Source organism: Podarcis bocagei (assembly GCF_964188305.1).
Source record: "Podarcis bocagei genome assembly, chromosome: 6".
In the NCBI taxonomy this organism is placed as follows: Eukaryota; Metazoa; Chordata; class Lepidosauria; order Squamata; family Lacertidae; genus Podarcis; species Podarcis bocagei.
Genome location: NC_138130.1, coordinates 84,196,965 through 84,214,519, shown reverse-complemented (window position 1 = coordinate 84,214,519; position 17,555 = coordinate 84,196,965). Strand labels below are relative to the sequence as shown.

The following is a 17,555-nucleotide window of genomic DNA, read 5'->3' as shown; positions in this document are numbered from 1 at the left end:
CGCCTCCATCGCGGAGCGAATCCTTATTGGCCACTTCGAAGGAGCTTCGCCTCTGAAGCCCAACGTTTTGCTTCTTAGACCTCGCGAGAACTTGCGCCGCCGCCGCCGCGGTTCCAAAAGCAAGCTTGACGCCCGTGGGCGCCGCCATCTTGCTTCAGCAGAGCCTGAAGAGGCGGGTAGAGGGGACGTCCGGGCTCTTGGGGTGGGGGAGAACTTGCGGCGGGGAGGAAGGTGCGGCTTGTGGGTTGGAACCGGAGCCTTGGCGCAGAGGCTGCAGCTTCTCCCCTTTCGATTCGCTGGGTCGCTTCCACGGAGGTCGGTCCGACCAGACAGCAAGATGGCGGTGGAGTCTCGCGTTACTCAGGAGGAGATTAAGAAGGAGCCCGAGAAGCCTATCGATCGTGAGAAGGTGTGGAGAAGAGGCGGGAGGGCGCTTTCACACGTTACACGCCCGCGTTTGCAGCAGCGTGTATGCTTCACAGGGAGGGCTGGTTCACCTGTTGGGAGACTCTTCGTGATGGCCTACTCAGACGTTCAGTGTTTAGCATTGGTGAACTAAGAGATGCCTTTCTCTCAACCATACCGTTTACGTGTGTGTGTGTGTCCTTATTTTATGGCTGAAGAAACGCTCGTTTAGATAAGTTGTCTAAGTGGTGTTCGAAAAAGTGGGGAGGGGTGTGTCCACACAAGTGGTCTCTCTCCCCCCCCCCCCCGCCCCAGGCTTCCAATAGAAAACTTCAGTTTTTCCACTTTGGCTTGCTTTTATATCCATGGGATATTACGTCTAATGGGAAAGAGCTAAGATGCAATAGATTTTTTTTTTAATATGTAGATACAAAACAGTAATAAAAGTACATAAGGAATGATACTACAGAAGATATATGCATGCAGAAGACAACGTAAATAAGAAATATCAAGACATAAAACAGCAGCACTGCCTATTACACTATAAGAGAATTGACATAAAATAACGACTCACATATTATGCAGGTGAATTGATTGGAACATCTTTTGAGCAGTTAATTAAGTAAAGTCTTAACCTTTATTTAGCCACAGTTTTTGCTAAACTTTGTAATTACATCCTACAGTGTTTTGTAGCCCAAGCACAAGTCCGTTACATATGAAGAAAATTCCAAGTACCTCTAGATTTTAAAAAGGTTCCACTAAAGTGCCTTGAGGTTTCTTAGTCAAATGGTATATAAAGTTTATGAAATAAATAATAACAAATGTTACAGAAAGGGCCAACTTTTGTTATTATTTATTTCATAACATTTATACACTTCTTCATTGTAAAAAAATGCCTCAAAATGGTTTATCATAGATTAAACAGATCCCTGCTCCATTTTAATGTATATAAGGTGTTGGCTTTTTGTTATCAAAATTAAAAGAAAAAATGCAATTAAATTTTAGAAATTATTTTTTAAGAGTACTTAACAGTCTCAAATTTAATCTTAGCTCTTGAAATATTTTCCCCCTTTGATAATTTTAGCTGTAAGTATTGATTAAAAGGATAGTCTTTACATTAGGACTTGGTCATAAAAAAGAATTTAAAAGTGTTGTATAAAAATGTAGGTTGAAAACAAAACAATTCTTGTATGTGATCTAAGTTAGTTGGGTTTGTTGTCATTCATTGCTTGCTTTGCAGCAAGTGAATGGTGGTCTTTTCTTTGCCTTACAGACCTGCCCCCTCCTTCTGAGGGTCTTCACAACCAATAATGGGCGCCATCACCGAATGGATGAGTTTGCCCGAGGAAACGTACCTTCCAGTGAACTGCAGATCTATACCTGGTGAGTGGCAGCAGTCTGAGCTGCACTTCTCCACTTGTAGCAATTTTGGTGTGGTAACTGAAGGTGGGTTGCCACACACCCCTCCACTGGACAGAGGCTGCTTTTTTCATTGCTAGATGAAAGGCCAAACATCAACTGGTGAAGCTTTGATATTTTTGCCTCAGAAGGCCCAGAATCTCTCCCACCTCTTCTTTTAGACAGTCTGGAGTAGGGCACTTGTGGAATGCATCCAGCACTTACTCTTTGTTTTCTGCAGTCCTCGTCACTGACAAATACAGTCATACCTCGGGTTGAGCGCGTTGGAGTTGCGCTCCATGGCAACCCAAAAGTAACGGAATGCGTTACTTCTGGGTTTCGCCGCTCACGCATGCGCAGATGCTCAGAGTGGCGCCATGCGCGGAAGTAGCAAAATGTGGCACGTGCAGACGCGCTGTTTCGTCTTGCGTTCCGTTCAGGGTGCGAATGGGGCTCCGGAACGGATCGTGTTTGCATCCCGAGGTACCATTGTACCAGCCAGTTGGGAGAAAAACTTCCCAGTACTGCTTTTTTCCTGTGGAACAATGACGTAAGGTCTCTTGGTTGTCCTCCCATTTCTTATGGGCCATCTGTTGAATGAGGAGACTTGTATCTACAGCACCTTTGTGAATGTAGTGCAGCCTATTTTTTAGCCCAGAGTGCTTGCTGGGTCAGGAGGAGTGTCTCATACGGCACTTCTTATCCAGCAAATGCCCTGGTCCAAATTGGAATGTGACCAAGATGCAAAATTACAGTTATGTTTCTTGCTCCTAATGCTGTTGATTTTTGCATGAGTGTTGTGCAAATCGACAAAGAGCAGTTGAACAACAAGACACTCATTCTGGATTTTAGGTTATGGCATGGCCATAGTCTAATAGTTCTTTGTCCTATGTAAAATTAACTCAGACTAATCCTTTGTGAAATCTCTAAAATGAGATGTAGTTCACTGAGATGTAGTTCACTTGATGCAGTTCACTGACCTCTTAAGAGTTTTGACTTAATATCACAATGTTAAAATCTAGGGATACTATATTACTTATAATGCTGCTTTTCTTCCAGGATGGATGCAACTCTAAAAGAACTGACAAGTTTAGTGAAAGAAGTCTACCCAGAAGCAAGGAAAAAGGGCACGCATTTTAACTTTGCAATAGTCTTCACAGATCTTAAAAGGCCTGGTTACAGGTAATTGTCAGTGGAGTCAGTAGATGCAAATTGTAGCAAAATCTGAAAAGTTCTAATGAAATTCTTCATAGGAATTATAATACACTGGAAATTGTGCATTAGCTTCTAAAATCTTAAAACATGTATTAGTAAGTGCCCATATATGCTGTAATCTGAACACCTAGGCTGTAAATGGGAAGTTTATTATGTAATTAGGTCCCTCCCTTTCCGCAGTCTGAGGAATGCCTTCCTAGGCTGTTGCAAAAGGGCATATAAGTACAGGTAACACACAACGTAAACACATTTAACTTGTGCACATTCAACTTTATGTGCGTAGAATTTTTAAAAAGGGGTGTGTAAAAACAGGGTGGACATCCAGGAAAATAAAACCTTTGAAAATTCAACCCCCCCCCCCCCCGTTGCACGCAGTGTGTTGACTATATGTGGTTTTGGTTTTATCCCCCATGTAAGTTGGCAGTCACCTTTACTTATACCTGCACTTTTCTAAGTGTGTCTAATTTAAAGCTACCAAACCCACTGCTGCTGATCACAGGAGACAGTACTTGACTAGGTGGAACAAAGATATGGCTCATGTTCATATTTTGGTCTTATTTTCTTTTTACAGGGTGAAAGAGATTGGCAGTACAATGTCAGGCAGAAAGGGCACAGATGATTCCATGACTCTGCAGTCTCAGAAGTTCCAGATAGGGGATTACCTGGACATAGCAATTACTCCCCCAAATCGAGCACCGCCTCCATCAGGTCGAATGAGACCTTATTAATATTTTGCTTTCTTCTAATGACCAACACTACATGGTCATACAGATTACAAACGGCTTCTTTTTTTTAATGCAAAGTGAAAATACTAGAAAACCTGTTAAGCTGTAGAAATACTGAAATTATGTTACTGTATATTTTTAGAAGGGTGCTCTCTGCTAGGTTTTCTTTTTTGAATAGCTGAAAACCAGACACTGCAGTGTTTCTTAAAGTGTGTAATGTTTGGCTAAAACACCACAAGCAGTCTTGAGGTATTTGAAACCGTATATATTGTAAGGCCAGCCTGTAGTGTGGAAAGATTAAATGAGAGGTATTTCATAAGCGCACTGTAAGATTGCCTTTTAAGAAATCGGGTTACTTTTTGAACATCCATAAAGTACCTATTTTGTCAGAAATCAGTCTACAACGCAATCTGGGAGAGCTGCATTTTCCCAGGTACAAAGTATTGGGTGTAGATGATGGGATTGCCAATGCGGTGAGCACGACATCTGTGCTCAATAATTGCATATTCATTGTGCAAAAATATTCTCCCTAATACAGCTGTAGTAGGACTTACACTATCAGATGGACAGAAGTGTCAAGGTTTGTTGAAAAGCATCCTGAAATTGGTCATAATAGAAGGAAATCATGGCAGCTTAACACCTGTAATATTACACCCTATTTTATTCACTGATGTGTAAGTGCGACCAGGAGGGCTACTATTTTTGCTTCTGGTTTTGACTGTATTTGACTACGAAAGAATTTGAACCACTTAACGTATGCCCAATTTAAAATGCAATTGTTGCTTCAACTGGAAGTTACATCCTTAAAAATGGGAAGTTCTAAAAAATCTTCCACAGGCAAGGTTTCCACAGCTGTATGACTGTCTTGATATAATTAAGCCCTTGTTAAATAATTTTATTTTTTAAAACTTGTAAAAATAAAAGCAGTGACATAGCTTTGTAAAATGTGTTTCATGACAATGATAGCAGTTGCTATCAAAAACAAAAGCTGGAAGTTTTCCGGTTGCTTGCTTGCCCACCTGCTCTTTTGTCTAGACATTACATCACATGCTGTAGACTGAAGATGCGATTCTCTCATGAATTGCTTGCTATAAAATTGAAAACATTCTCAATCATGATAGAACAGGATTGCTTTAGTTGGAACGTTAGTGGGGGTTTTGCCCATAACAAAAATATGGGGTATTGTACAGTGGGACTTCTGCAGCCTCTCAAATCTGCTCCAGGATCCCCTCTACAGCACATATGTGGATGCCTTCTTAATACTATGTTGAAACATTGGTAACAGACCATGGTTAAGTATGAACATTTACAATCCTGAATGTTCCATCTAACTTTTTTTAATAAAAAAATAGCAAATTTAAAAAACCACAATGGCAACTCCCGCAGTCCTAAAAATATGCAGAAAATTTGCGGGCAGGGGGAGGGTGGATTCAAAGATCGAATTAGTTTAAGAGCCGGGCAGCAGAGTAGGCCACTCTTAACTGTTTCCCCCTCACTTCTACAATCCTAACATATCAGCTCACAAGCAGAATTTTAATAAATGCAGTCCTAACTTCCATTAGCATGGAGATACAGGTTTTCATAATGTATTTGGGGGTCTCTGGGGAAATGAAAGAAGAGACTATAGTTTTAGTTAAACTGGTTGCCAAACGGTTAGAAATAAATATTCTGATATTTTCCCATGGAGTTTGCTGGACAATCTTCATTATAGCATCCTCTAAAAAGCCAAGTCATAGCCTTCATCCATATTACTTTCTGCAAATGTAATTGAAAAACAAACAAAGCAGTTAAATTATAATATTGGCACCATGTTCAAGTGACTTCCATTGAAACATGCCCATTTGTATTCATTTCATAGGGGTCTTGACTAAAGGACAGCCATCTTGGTTTTTGTTTTTTTAATGTCTAAAAATTCACTCTTCTATTGAACTGCTAAGTCTGAAAGTGGAAACACATTGCATTCCTTCTTTACCGTCTTTGAACTCCTGTTCACCTTTTCCTCCAATAAACGTGGGTCATGCCCAGGCAACGAGAGCTGATTTGAGTAATGGGATTTTCAATTAGCCCAATCCCACCTTTCAGTCTGTCCTCCTTTCTATTAGACACTGATAAGGCTCTCAGTGGCTATGTTCTACTTCCAGTGTCAGCCGCAGTTTGCCTCTGAATGCCAGCAGCAAGGAATCTCAAGTCAGAAGAATGCTGTTATGCTCAAATCCTGCTTTTGGGCTTCTGGTTGACCACTGTGGGAACAGGATGCTGGGCTAGACAGGCCACTGGCCTGATCCAGACCTATTCTTAATATACTGAATCTTAAAACTTCAAAAGATATTGACAGTAGCTCCAGATCCACGCAGTGTTTCCAAGAACTATGACTGGCTGCAGGAGAGTTCCCAGCTAGCTTTCATTGATGCCATGTGGTGGGTTGGAATTGTGGCTGGGTGCAAACCCACAAGAGGCAGGGATGAGTAGGGGTCCTGTTCTTTGGACACCATGCCACAAATCTACCTACTAATTCCAGGCCTTCGCACGGGGCAGCGAGTGCCTCATATACCTGCACATAGTACAATGCTACTTCCACCGAGTGTCTGGAAAAGCCAGGGGTGTGTGTGGAATACCTCATGCTCAAATCTCACCTGTTTTCTTTGTTCCCAGTATCAAGAACAGGCTGTTTTTCAAACTGCGTAGCAATTCCTACACGAGTCCCCTTTTCCAGTGATCTGTATGCTTCTACCTTTGGATTGTATTTTGACAAGATCTGTAACAAAAAATAAAAATAATTAAGTAGATTATGTTAGAGAAGCGTGGACCTTTCCAAGTTTTATACTTTCCACGCATAAGGAAAACAATTTGCTGGCAAAAATGTCAAAATCGGCATTAGCAGCAGGAAGGTTTAACTTGTTCACCTGAGAAATCTGCCTTGGAATCACGGTTATTTCAGGAGGAGGAGGAGGAGAACTGAACAGGCTACTGTAATCTGATATTTCTGGAGGAGGCAGTTCTTCAAGCCTATCCAGTGCTGCTGAAGGTGGTTCAAGACACTCCAGATACTTGTCTGAATGAGGGACAGGTGGAACAGTGCCATATCCAACAACTGTATTATTTGGGACACATGTTTGCTGTAAGGAAAAAGACCCAAAGAATTGCAATGTTCAGATAATGAAATACAAGGACATTTTTAAAAATAAATAAATCATGCAGTTAAGACATCCTTTGAAGATCTTCATTGTTAAAAGCCTTTCCTATGAGTACAGCATGGTGCAGAAGTCCCATTAAGAGACCCATTTCATTTACAAAATAAAAACTCAGTGCTTACTTTAGGTTTTGTTATCAGAGACTCTGTATCTGGAAGAGACGTTTCTGTCATATGATTAGAGGCATCCAATTTATTACTCTCTGGGGATATGGCATCCTTTCTGCTGGGAATCTTCAAGCCAGGCGTGCAGAACTCAGGTGCAGCGGGTGAAGCCATATAATCGTCATCTGAAAACACAGTATATGATTGGCAATTTCACACAGATAGTGAGTCTACAAATTCAGGCATAAAAGGATGAAAATGCAGAACTGAGGACCACACTTCCATGAATGAAGAGTTCTCACTGGACCCAGTGATTTATATCTGAATGCAATAGAAACTTCCATCACTGGTGAATGCAAGCTTTTGGCCTTTCTGCATAGCAGAATTTGATATATGCTTCTGAACAGTTACATTCTGATAATGAAATCAGATTGCCAGAAACAAGTTTTCCCAAATTCTGAAACTCCTTATCAGGATAAATTGTCATCACTCTCTCAGTTCATACCCACTTCAGTGGTTTCTGGTCCATTTCCAGGCCAAATTCAATGTACTGGATATGACCTTAGGCCGGGGCAGCCAACATGGTGCCCACCTTGAGAACAAATTATCCAAAGGGCTGCCACCTCCTTCAATATCAACTAGGGCCACCCTCCTGCTTGTCCCACCATCTGATGTTCAACTGATGGTGGTATATCGTGTAGCTGGTTGCCTCTAGGCTCCAGAACCTATCCCCTTCCCGAATGAAGTCAAAGACATTTTTCATTCCAGCAGCCTTTAGGCGTGTTGAATAGGCAATTGTTTTGTTTTGCTCCTGGCTTTAAATTGGAGCTGCTTACTAGATTTTATTTCAGCTTTCATTCTGCCTGTTCTTTGTTTTTCTTAGACTGTTTTTATGAAATTTGTGAGCTGCCTTGAACCTTTTTCTAGACAGAAAGGCAGTATATAAAGGTTTTTAAGGGCAGGGGGTGCAGAACAGCTTCAACCTATATTTGGATAGCCCAAGATGTTGTAAGTTATTCAACTGTATGAAATATCAATTAAAAATATTTTTATTCAATTTCTAAATAAATGCGTTTCCCAGTTATTTTCTTTGTACCGATTGGTCAAAACACTGGAAGAACAGATTTACTTATTAGGCTGCAATTCTAAACACAATTTCTAGGGAATAAGCTCTATTAAAATGAGACTGACTTCTGAGTAAATATGCAAAGGCTCACACAAGAAAGACTATTACTTCTTTTTAAAGAAAACTGATTAAGAGAGCCTGGAATATCCCTGGAACCAGGCCTCCACAGGCTCCCTTTGGATAACTCTTTACTTTCATTACATTTCTTATAGCTCACAGACCCCCATGGCACACATGTTCCCAGGAGATCTGCCAAGTTCCAGCTAGGTAGCAGCCTCACATGCCTTCAGACCCTATACTCTGGAATCTCTTTAGTTACAAGCCTAGGGTATTTGAATGGTTCCTTACGGAAAAGAAATCACTAGCCTAATTTGAATACACAGGGCTTACCACAAAATTTGTTCTTTTGCTTAGGTGTAGCTAGGTTCTTGTTTGATTCCAATTCCACTGCAGATTCACTCGGTTTATTATTAGCTTGCCTAAGGATAAGACAAAAATATAGTCACATCATATAAGAGAGTGCCTAATTCTAGAAAAGAAGGGATACTGTGTTTATGATCCCAAAGCCCTATGCACTGAGTGCTGTGGCAAAAACTATGGCTAGAGAACTTCTCTACAGTCAGTTGGTGAAAAGGAAGTTCATATTGACACGTCTGTGCCTTTCCCTCATCAACTCCCTTCTCTTTTCAGTAATTGTGAATGGGCAGAGGAGAACAAACTTAAGCACAAGTAAAATAAAATAGACACATTTTCCCTGTTTACCCTGGTCTCCATTTCCATCCCATTCCTCCTGTGTTGAATTATAGACCGTAAGCTTCTTGGATGGGAACTTTACAAAGTACATGCACTCAAATATTTGGGAGACTGCAGTTTATTAAGGAGGCTCAAGGAGATGCCCTTCTCTACTCTCCCTCTTTCATGACTTCAACACAGATCAATCACCCGCACTTGCGGCCATCTTTTCTGATAGCTCAACTCTCAGTCCCATCACAGAGATGTATGTATGTCCAGGTTGGATGGGGAGATGGGGGCTTGCTTTTCTTCTCCCCAGTGCTAGGTTACTACTGATGGCGTCCGGGAGGGAATGGAGTTATTTTGTGCATTTTCTTTTTTAAAAAAACAACAACTGGAAACCATTAGCTGAAAGTGTTTTGTACAAAAGGCAGAATTTAAAAATCTCAAAAAAAGAGTAAATGGTTAATTGGTCTTCCAGCTGGGGGCGCAGCCTGATTCAAGAGATTGCAACAGCAGTACCAGCACCGTATAAACATGGTTTTAAAGAAATGAGTCTCCAAGTGCATACTTGGGTTAAAACGGGGAGGGGGGTGCAGTTCTGAGTCAGAAAAGGTTGAAGACTACTGCTCTAAAGTGATGGTACCATTAGAGGTTTGCAGCAAGTCTCACCCTCCTCCCACTAAATATTTGTGTGCACACAAAATCTGCAAATCTGCTGGCCGATCACCTCAAGGATGGAACGTGTCATTAGACAGAAATGAGAACCCATGTATTTTTGGAACTCTCAAAGGATGTCACTTACCTACTGTTTTTGGGATTGAGTAGGAAGATAGTTTGATCTACCACTAAACTTGTGGTATCATCATTCAAACCCATTTTATACCCATAGATACGAAACTGTTCTGCCTTGGGTGATAAACGCTCAGAATAATCCACTCTCGGTTCCTCCTTCTGTGCATATGTGGGCTGATTATGCAAGATGCCTGAAGTACTTGGGAGAGCATATTTTGAAAGGCCAAAATCTGAAAGCTGTGGAATTTGCAGAAGAGCATGATGTGCAGATGATTGTTCAGGAAAATCAAGGATTTTGGGCTCTTCTTCAGCAGATGTAGACTCAGGGTTAATTTCAGCTTCATCCTGTTTTGCTTTATTAAAAAGATAAACTGCTTAGTTTCAAAAATGACCAACTTTTTAAAGACTGAATTGCTCATAGGCATTTCCACATTTCTGATCTCTCAATTGAAGGAGATCAGGAGTATTAGCACAGTATAGTGAAATAGCTGAATTTCCGTTGTTAATACATGGTTATGGTTTAATATTTAGCAGATTCTCTTGTAGGGTGGATTTGTTTTAAATCAAATCGATTTAAATCACTAGTCAGCAAGACTTGATTTAAATCATCTTTTTCCTTTTTCTTTTTTACAAAAAGACTAATTCTTGCGGGTATTATCTTAATATTTACAACCAGATGAAGGTTTCATTTTTGGAATAATAAATTTTCAGAGTAGTTTTTACAGTTACATCAAAAATTACTGATTTGGTTATACTATTAGAAATACATAGACAGATAGTTATGAAATCATTGTGAGGTTTAATAAGTTAACTGTTTATATTTGGACAAATTTTCTGCTGTACTTTATTGGAAGGAGAAAAATAATCATTTCCTTAATAACAATTTAAACAATTTATTTAACTGAAACAATAACATTATAGCATATGTATCCATGTTTGTTAACTGATGTGGTTAAACAATTAAAAATAAATAAATCTTAGACTGAGTTTTAGCACACATGAAAAACTTAAAACAAATCTTTATTTTCTGATGAATAGCCTTTGGACTATAACTTAAATAGAAAACTATCTTTAGAATGATTTTTTCTCTCCAAAAGCATTTAATTTTAAAAAATCAGTTTTTTTAAAAGAAAATCATTTATTTTTATCCACCCTGTTCTCTTGTAGTCAAGCTTTGCAAACTCAATTAAAATCCTAGTTCAAACTCATTATAAGAGAAATTATAAGAAAGCCTAGTTAGTAATAATAATAATATACCATTGTGAGGATTGATAATATACTATTTAATAATGGTATAGCAAACAATGGAAGAGGAGTGGAATTTCATGGATAATAGGAAGAAATAGCAGTGAGGAGGTACAGTGGTGCCTCGCAAGACGAAAATAATCCGTTCCGCGAGTCTCTTCGTCTAACGGTTTTTTCGTCTTGCGAAGCAACCCTATTAGCGGCTTAGCGCTATTAGCGGTTTAGCGGCTATTAAAGGCTTAGCGGCTTAGCGGCTAAAAGGCTATTAGTGGCTTAGAAAAAGGGGGGGAGCGAAAAAAATCGCAAGACTTGCAAGACGTTTTCGTCTTGCGAAGCAAGCCCATAGGGAAATTCGTCTTGCGAAGTGCATCGAAAAACGGAAAACCCTTTCGTCTAGCGCGTTTTTCGTCTTGCGAGGCATTTGTCTTGCGGGGCACCACTGTACATAATATACTCCAGAGCTCGTAAGCATAGTTAGGAAACAAGGAACTCTACCGTTCGAATGCAGCTTAAAAAAGAAAGAAAACTAAACCTGACTAGCTATACCAGAATATGGATGTACACTTGAATGCAAACACCACTGAAAGCAATTCAATGTGGGCAGTATCTGCAACTGGATGGAAGGTTTATTACACAAAACTTAACACAGCAAGCGATACGTGGGCAGAAGCCTGGGAAGTATATTAAAGAATTACATTAAAGCATATAGCTTCCACAGCTTCAGTACTTAGAGGCATATAGCAGTTACATAAGTCAGAGCTTTTAATTAAAAGGATTCTAAGCACATTTTACACTAGAATAAAAAAGGAGGATGACTGGAGTGAGTATGCAACAAAAGTATTAGCAATTTCCAAGCTGAAAGCTTCTATTGCATTCTGTTAAAACACCCAATACGTTCTTTAATTTTAAAAATGCACATACAGCGATAAGTGAAATGTGGAATATATTCAGAGTTACCTGTATCCTCGCCAACAATGGGTTTGTAGCCATATTTCTGGAAGAAGTCTCTTATTTTCCCAAGATCTGTTGAAGTTCGTTTCATCAAAACTTTAGTGGCTTTCAAGAAATAATATGTAGCATCTCTTTCTGAAGAACTCTTACAAAGAGTATTATCAGCATCACTCTTCAATTAAAAAAAAAGTTTATCTTTAGACAATACTGAAGTTTGTATACGTCAGCAAGCAGTATGGCAGGATTATGACATCAGTTTTTTATTATTGCCAACAAAAGCAGCAACAAAGGTTCTTTTTTTAAACGAAGGGAAACAATTCTTCTACAAAATATAAATGATATATTGTATTTTTCGCTCCATAAGACGCACCAGACTATAAGACGCACCTACTTTTTGGAGGAGGAAAACAAGAAAAAAAAATTCTGAATCCCAGAAGCCAGAACAGCAGGAGGAATCGCTGCGCAGTGACCGCTCTCGCTGTTCTGGCTTCTGGGATAGCTGCGCAGCCTGCATTCACTCCATAAGACGCACACACATTTCCTCATACTTTTTAGGAGGGAAAAAGTGCGTCTTGTAGAGTGAAAAATACGGTATTCCTCCACATGCTTTTGGAGGATTAGAGCCAACATTGTATATCACTGATGGATAATTTGGTGCAAGCTTAACAGAAGTGTTTTAATTTTCCTGCATATTTAGGATCATAGCTAACACACAGGAAGAAAACAAACAAACGTTACCCCTCACTACTAATGTGACTTACTTCATAAATGCATAAATGTAAAACGTTCACTACCAAGCAGGACTTATCTTCATGCTTACATTTAGTCCTTTATTTCAGAGTGCATAGAATCAGAGAATTGTAGAGTTGGAAGGGATTCCAAGGGTCATCAAGTCCAACTCCCCGCAATGCAAGAATCAACTAAAGCATCCAGGACAGATGGCCATCCAACCTCTGCTTAAAAACCTCTAAGGAAGGAGAGTCTACAACCTCCCGAGGGGAGTCCCTTCCACTGTTGAACAGCTCTTACTGTCAGAAACTTCTTCCTGATGTTTAGCTGGAAATCTCCTTTCTTGTAACTTGAAGCCATTGGTTTGAGTCGTACCGGGTAGGACTAGAACCAATAATGGCTAGCTTTTTCTTTAGAATTTCAGTGAATTAGAACTTGGCATACCTAATACATAACCAGTGAAATTACAGCAAGAGTTTTAAAAGGTGGGGCAGGGGTTGTGGAGAATGGATCAAAAGTACCTTTAGTGTTCTGACTTCAGAGAACAGTTCGTGTAAGTACCTCATTGGTGAATCTTCTTCAAACTCTTCAAGCCATGTTTTTAAATGAAAATGGATTTAGAAAGAAAACACAATTCAATGTCTTTAAGATATTCTGCAGGAGAGCAGTTCCCAAACTATTTTTCCTACAGACAATTTGAAAAAAACACTAATGGTCTTGCTGGACCATTTTCCACGTCATTGTAGCAATGCACTGTGCTAGATGCTATATGATTTTTAATTACAATTTTATTTCTTATATTTTATTGTATTACAATTTGAATACTATGTAAAATACAATAAATAATAAAATAACATGTATTTTTTATTTTAGTTTCATGGGTCTTCCTTACCTGTGTCCTCACTCTGAAAAATCTGCTTCAGCTGCTCGGCCTCTTTTTCCACAGTGACCGCTAAGGTTCGCAGTTTGCTGAAGAACATGCCGCTGATGTCCATAGTGAAGGAAAACCCTAGACAACGCAGCAGGTTTTTATTGCTATTGGCATAATTTGCAGAAAGAATACAGAGCAACTTTTCAACAAATAGGCAGAACACAAGCCACAGAAGAGTAATAAAAATAATAACAATAATAATAAATAAAAATAAAGTTTTAACAGCTCAGCATTGGAAAATTTGGTTGTTTTGCAAGAGACTTTCCTCACAATCAGTTTAATCCAAGGAACACCTGCAGCAGAGTAAATTTGTGTCACATACACTGCTGGATAGTGTGAGTTGTCATTAGCTACCACTGATACGACACCCACAAAGGTCTGACATTTCTGAGACTTTTCAGTGCATAAGAAATGCGACAGTTTTGTGTTTGTGTGTGTTATTATCACTGATAACTATAATTTTTGTATTCAAGTTGAAGTGAAATTCCATGCCCTTTGAAATAAAGTACCAAAGAACACTTTTTATGAGAATTTTATGAGAAGCCATCACCCTAATAATTCAAAGAATATCTTCCTCAAAAAGCAACCAGCTGTAGCTACAGCTTGCTAGTGTGCTTTGTTGCCTCTTTTACTATGCCATATACAAATGATGTTATTACAGAATAAAGCATGAAATATTGTAGCCAATCTAAGCTATACAACTGCATTCTAATTTGTGAGCCTTAGGCCAGGGACTGTGCATTTTAACTTTGCTCAGTACTTTTAGCCCTTCTATAAAGAATAAATGACAGTGATTATTTAATTAAACAGATTCAAATATTATTTTATTATTAGTTATTATATTTGTATACCACCCTTCAGAGGGCGGTTCACAGCATAAAAATACAAAACAAGAACATAAAAAGCATGTTATGTATTTACATACAAACACAATTAAAAGATAATAGCCAAAGGCCAGGTTATGGAGAAACATTTTTGCCTGCCGCCTGAAGGTGCCGGGTGAGCCTCCCTGGAAAGCGCATTTCACTAGCAGGAAGCCACAGTTGAAAAGACCCGTTCTCATGCTGCTACCCTCCAGACCTCTCATATGGGCAGAGGTGGTCCTTGAGTACTTCTCAGTTTCCTGAGAGTAAGATCCACTGAAACCAAATTTCTTCTGAGTAGGCACTGCACTGCAAGACTGAACTTTTTTATAAGGTCCTAGACAACTCAGGTCCAGGCTTTTTTGTAGATCACCTAGACCGCTATATCTCCACACTCAAAAGATGGAAGTGCTCAGCGTGCAGCTACTGACAAGACCTTCAGTATGGTTGTACAAATATTATTAAATTCTGTCCCCTCCTTGATTAGACAGGCACCTATTGCCCTGTGCTTTGGACATCTACTCAAACCTCTGTTTTTTACTCAGGCCTTCCTCCAGCTAATTATTTACTTTAGCCCATGGCCAATACAATCTATCATTAATGACTTTTGATATGCTTTGCAATTTTGTTTTTATATTTCATGTTAAGCATTTTATAAATCCTTAAAAATGTGGATCAAGCCAAGGCCTCTTCAGTCCAGCATACTAGGGCCAGCCAGATGCTTTGGAAGCTCCCTAATGGATTTTGAAGATAACTCTCCCCTAGTAACCTCACTATCCAAGAACACGCTTTCCAGTTGTCATATAAAAAGAACCGTTTTACATGCTGCTAAACTCTGTATCTACCGTATTTTTCGCTCTATAACACGCACCTGACCATAACACGCATGTAGTTTTTAGAGGAGGAAAACGAGGAAAAAATATTCTAAATGAAACAGTGGATGTATGATTTTTATGGTTCATGCTGTGGCCACAGACATGTGATCTGACAGTGAGTTTGGGGTAGCCCAATGCAAAAATCCTGAGGATCCATGTGGATCCGTGCTTTGTAACCACGTTTTAAGTGGGGAGGGAAGGAAAAGAAATCAAGGGACAAGGAGCTTTTCCGCGGGGAGGAGGGAGGGAAAGAGCACTGTTGCTTTAAAGGTATACTTAAGGTATTTGCCCTGTGCCTGGGTTTTTTTTCCATTTAACAGTTTGCAGCCTTTTCCTTCCGCTCCTTGTTTTGAGGCGGAATAGATTTGAGCAAGTGAGGAGGACTTGGGTTGCAGGGGATTCGCCATTAGCTGTGTAAAAGTGCTCCTCCTTGCAGCCTGAATGATAAGCAGCCACCAGCAGCAATAGAATCGAGCACAAAAAAGCGGTAGGGGCACTAGGACCCAGACAATGCTCAAATCTATCCTGCCTGAAAACAAGCTGCTCCATCCCAGCCGATCAGCTGAGACGCGGGGGATTTGCGAAGTTTTCCCCTCTCCCTCATGCCCTCCCCAGCCTTTTTTTTTACTTCCTGGTTTTCACTGCGCTGGCTCAGAGCTCGAGGTTGGTTTTATTTTGCTGCTGGTTGCTTAAATTTTATCTTTCCTGCCATCTCTCTGCAGCCTCATTTCTCTGTTTAGAGAGCGCGCAGACCTTTCCCTCCTCCCGTGTAAGCGGCTGCTGCCGGCTTTGCTGCTATGGCTCTCCTTCCCTCCCTCCTTCCTGGCTCCAGGTCGCTTTAAAGAAAGCAAAGTGAGAGCCTCGTAGAGCGTGTAAGTGGCTCCCGCTTTGCCTGACTGACGGCAGCCATGGCTCTGATCCGTGCATTCGCTCCTTAACACGCACAGGCATTTTCCCTTACTTTCTCGGAGCAAAAAAGTGCGTGTTTTGGAGCGAAATTTACGGTATATTACCACACTTAAACCTTAGAATGCTTAATGGTGTATTTTACAGTGGTACCTCAGGTTACATACGCCGCAGGTTACATACGCTTCAGGTTACACACTCCGCTAACCCAGAAATAGTGCTTCAGGATAAGAACAAAAATCGGGCTCCGGCGGCGCAGCAGCAGCAGGAGGCCCCATTAGCTAAATTGGTGCTTCAGGTTAAGAACAGTTTCAGGTTAAGAAAGGGCCTCCAGAACGAATTAAGTACTTAACCTGAGGTACCACTGTATTGATGCATTGCATCCACCTTGGGAGAATTGTTGTTTAGTCGTTTAGTCATGTCAGACTCTTCGTGACTCCATGGACCAGAGCACACCAGGCACTCCTGTCTCCTGCCTCCCACAGTTTGGTCAAACTCATGCTGGTAGCTTCGAGAACACTGTCCAACCATCTCGTCCTCTGTCGTCCCCTTCTCCTTGAGCCCTTCATCTTTCCCAACATCCGGGTCTTTTCCAGGGAGTCTTCTCTTCTCATGAGGTGGCCAAAGTATTGGAGCCTCAGCTTCATGATCTGTCCTTCCAGTGAGCACTCAGGGCTGATTTCCTTAAGAATGGACAGGTTTGATCTTCTTGCAGTCCATGGGACTCTCAAGAGTCCTCCAGCACCATAATTCAAAGGCATCAATTCTTCGGTGATCAGCCTTCTTTATGGTCCAGCTCTCACTTCCATACATCACTACTGGGAAAACCATAGCTTTAACTATAGGGGCTTTTTGGCAAGGTGATGTCTCCGCTTTTTAAGATGCTACACTAAAAAGAACTGATGATGATGAACAACCACTAATTAAGGCTTTCCAAATCTTGCCCTCCCCACGTTTTAAAGAAAAACCTGAAAGGTGCAGAAGACAAAAAGGAGCCTTACCGTTGCCACGCTCGGGGAGTCTAGAGTACCTGCAACTTCTCTGCCTTCTTCCACACGACCGCTCGCTAACACGTATTTACAACCCCTCTCCCTACGGGCAGGAACAATAAAACGGTGAGGGGGGCGGGAAACAGACGCGCGCAGACTCCTGCCCAGTAAAAGGGACCTTTTTGAAGACCAGCAAGCGGGGGGGGGGGGGAGAATTGCTCCTTTAAATCTCTCTCTGTCTCCAACACCTACCGCTTTTCTCTCACGGCACACCCCCCTCTCCCGCCTCGACGTTTGAATCTGCCAGCTCAACGGTTGGTCAGCAGGGAAGCGAGCCAGCCCCGCTTTTGCTCCCTTTCCACGCCTCCTCAGCGA

The 17,555-nt window shown here is 40.7% G+C and overlaps 2 protein-coding genes across 4 annotated transcripts; one reads left to right on the top strand and one right to left on the bottom strand.

Annotated features, from left to right (window-relative positions):
• The first annotated feature begins 94 nt into the window (after nucleotides 1-94).
• On the top strand, nucleotides 95-4,688 carry SAP18 (Sin3A associated protein 18). The gene is made up of 4 exons (XM_081198011.1): nucleotides 95-409; nucleotides 1,679-1,788; nucleotides 2,863-2,985; nucleotides 3,590-4,688. The coding sequence occupies exons 1-4, from the start codon at nucleotides 338-340 to the stop codon at nucleotides 3,744-3,746; spliced, it is 462 nt and encodes a 153-aa protein (XP_081054137.1). The 5' UTR covers nucleotides 95-337; the 3' UTR covers nucleotides 3,747-4,688.
• A 578-nt stretch (nucleotides 4,689-5,266) lies between these two features.
• SKA3 (spindle and kinetochore associated complex subunit 3) lies at nucleotides 5,267-17,554 on the bottom strand. 3 transcript variants are annotated; one of them, XM_081197982.1, is made up of 11 exons: nucleotides 17,433-17,554; nucleotides 17,193-17,283; nucleotides 13,509-13,625; nucleotides 13,138-13,202; nucleotides 11,894-12,059; nucleotides 9,702-10,044; nucleotides 8,555-8,643; nucleotides 7,057-7,223; nucleotides 6,647-6,859; nucleotides 6,377-6,498; nucleotides 5,267-5,498 (listed from the first exon to the last, which is right to left on the bottom strand). In XM_081197982.1, exons 3-11 carry the CDS (start codon nucleotides 13,609-13,611, stop codon nucleotides 5,492-5,494), a joined length of 1,275 nt encoding a protein of 424 aa, XP_081054108.1. In that variant the 5' UTR covers nucleotides 13,612-13,625; nucleotides 17,193-17,283; nucleotides 17,433-17,554; the 3' UTR covers nucleotides 5,267-5,491. The 3 variants fall into 3 exon arrangements, with proteins under 3 accessions (XP_081054108.1, XP_081054110.1, XP_081054109.1); XM_081197984.1 differs by lacking the exon at nucleotides 17,193-17,283 and having other exon boundaries at nucleotides 17,433-17,538; XM_081197983.1 differs by lacking the exon at nucleotides 17,433-17,554 and having other exon boundaries at nucleotides 17,202-17,426.
• Between the last annotated feature and the right edge of the window lies 1 nt (nucleotide 17,555).

Bases quoted from the DNA above. Each gene is read 5' to 3' on its own strand.
- SAP18 (XM_081198011.1), top strand. From the start codon at position 338: ATGGCGGTGGAGTCTCGCGTTACTCAGGAGGAGATTAAGAAGGAGCCC. The intron at 410-1,678 runs GTGTGGAGAAGA...TTTGCCTTACAG, and splicing joins AGCCTATCGATCGTGAGAAG to ACCTGCCCCCTCCTTCTGAG. The intron at 1,789-2,862 runs GTGAGTGGCAGC...CTTTTCTTCCAG, and splicing joins GAACTGCAGATCTATACCTG to GATGGATGCAACTCTAAAAG.
- SKA3 (XM_081197982.1), bottom strand. From the start codon at position 13,611: ATGGACATCAGCGGCATGTTCTTCAGCAAACTGCGAACCTTAGCGGTC. The intron at 12,060-13,137 runs GTACTTTTGATC...TTTTAATTGAAG, and splicing joins CTGAAGTCAGAACACTAAAG to AGTGATGCTGATAATACTCT. The intron at 6,499-6,646 runs GTGAACAAGTTA...TTTTTGTTACAG, and splicing joins TTCCAAGGCAGATTTCTCAG to ATCTTGTCAAAATACAATCC.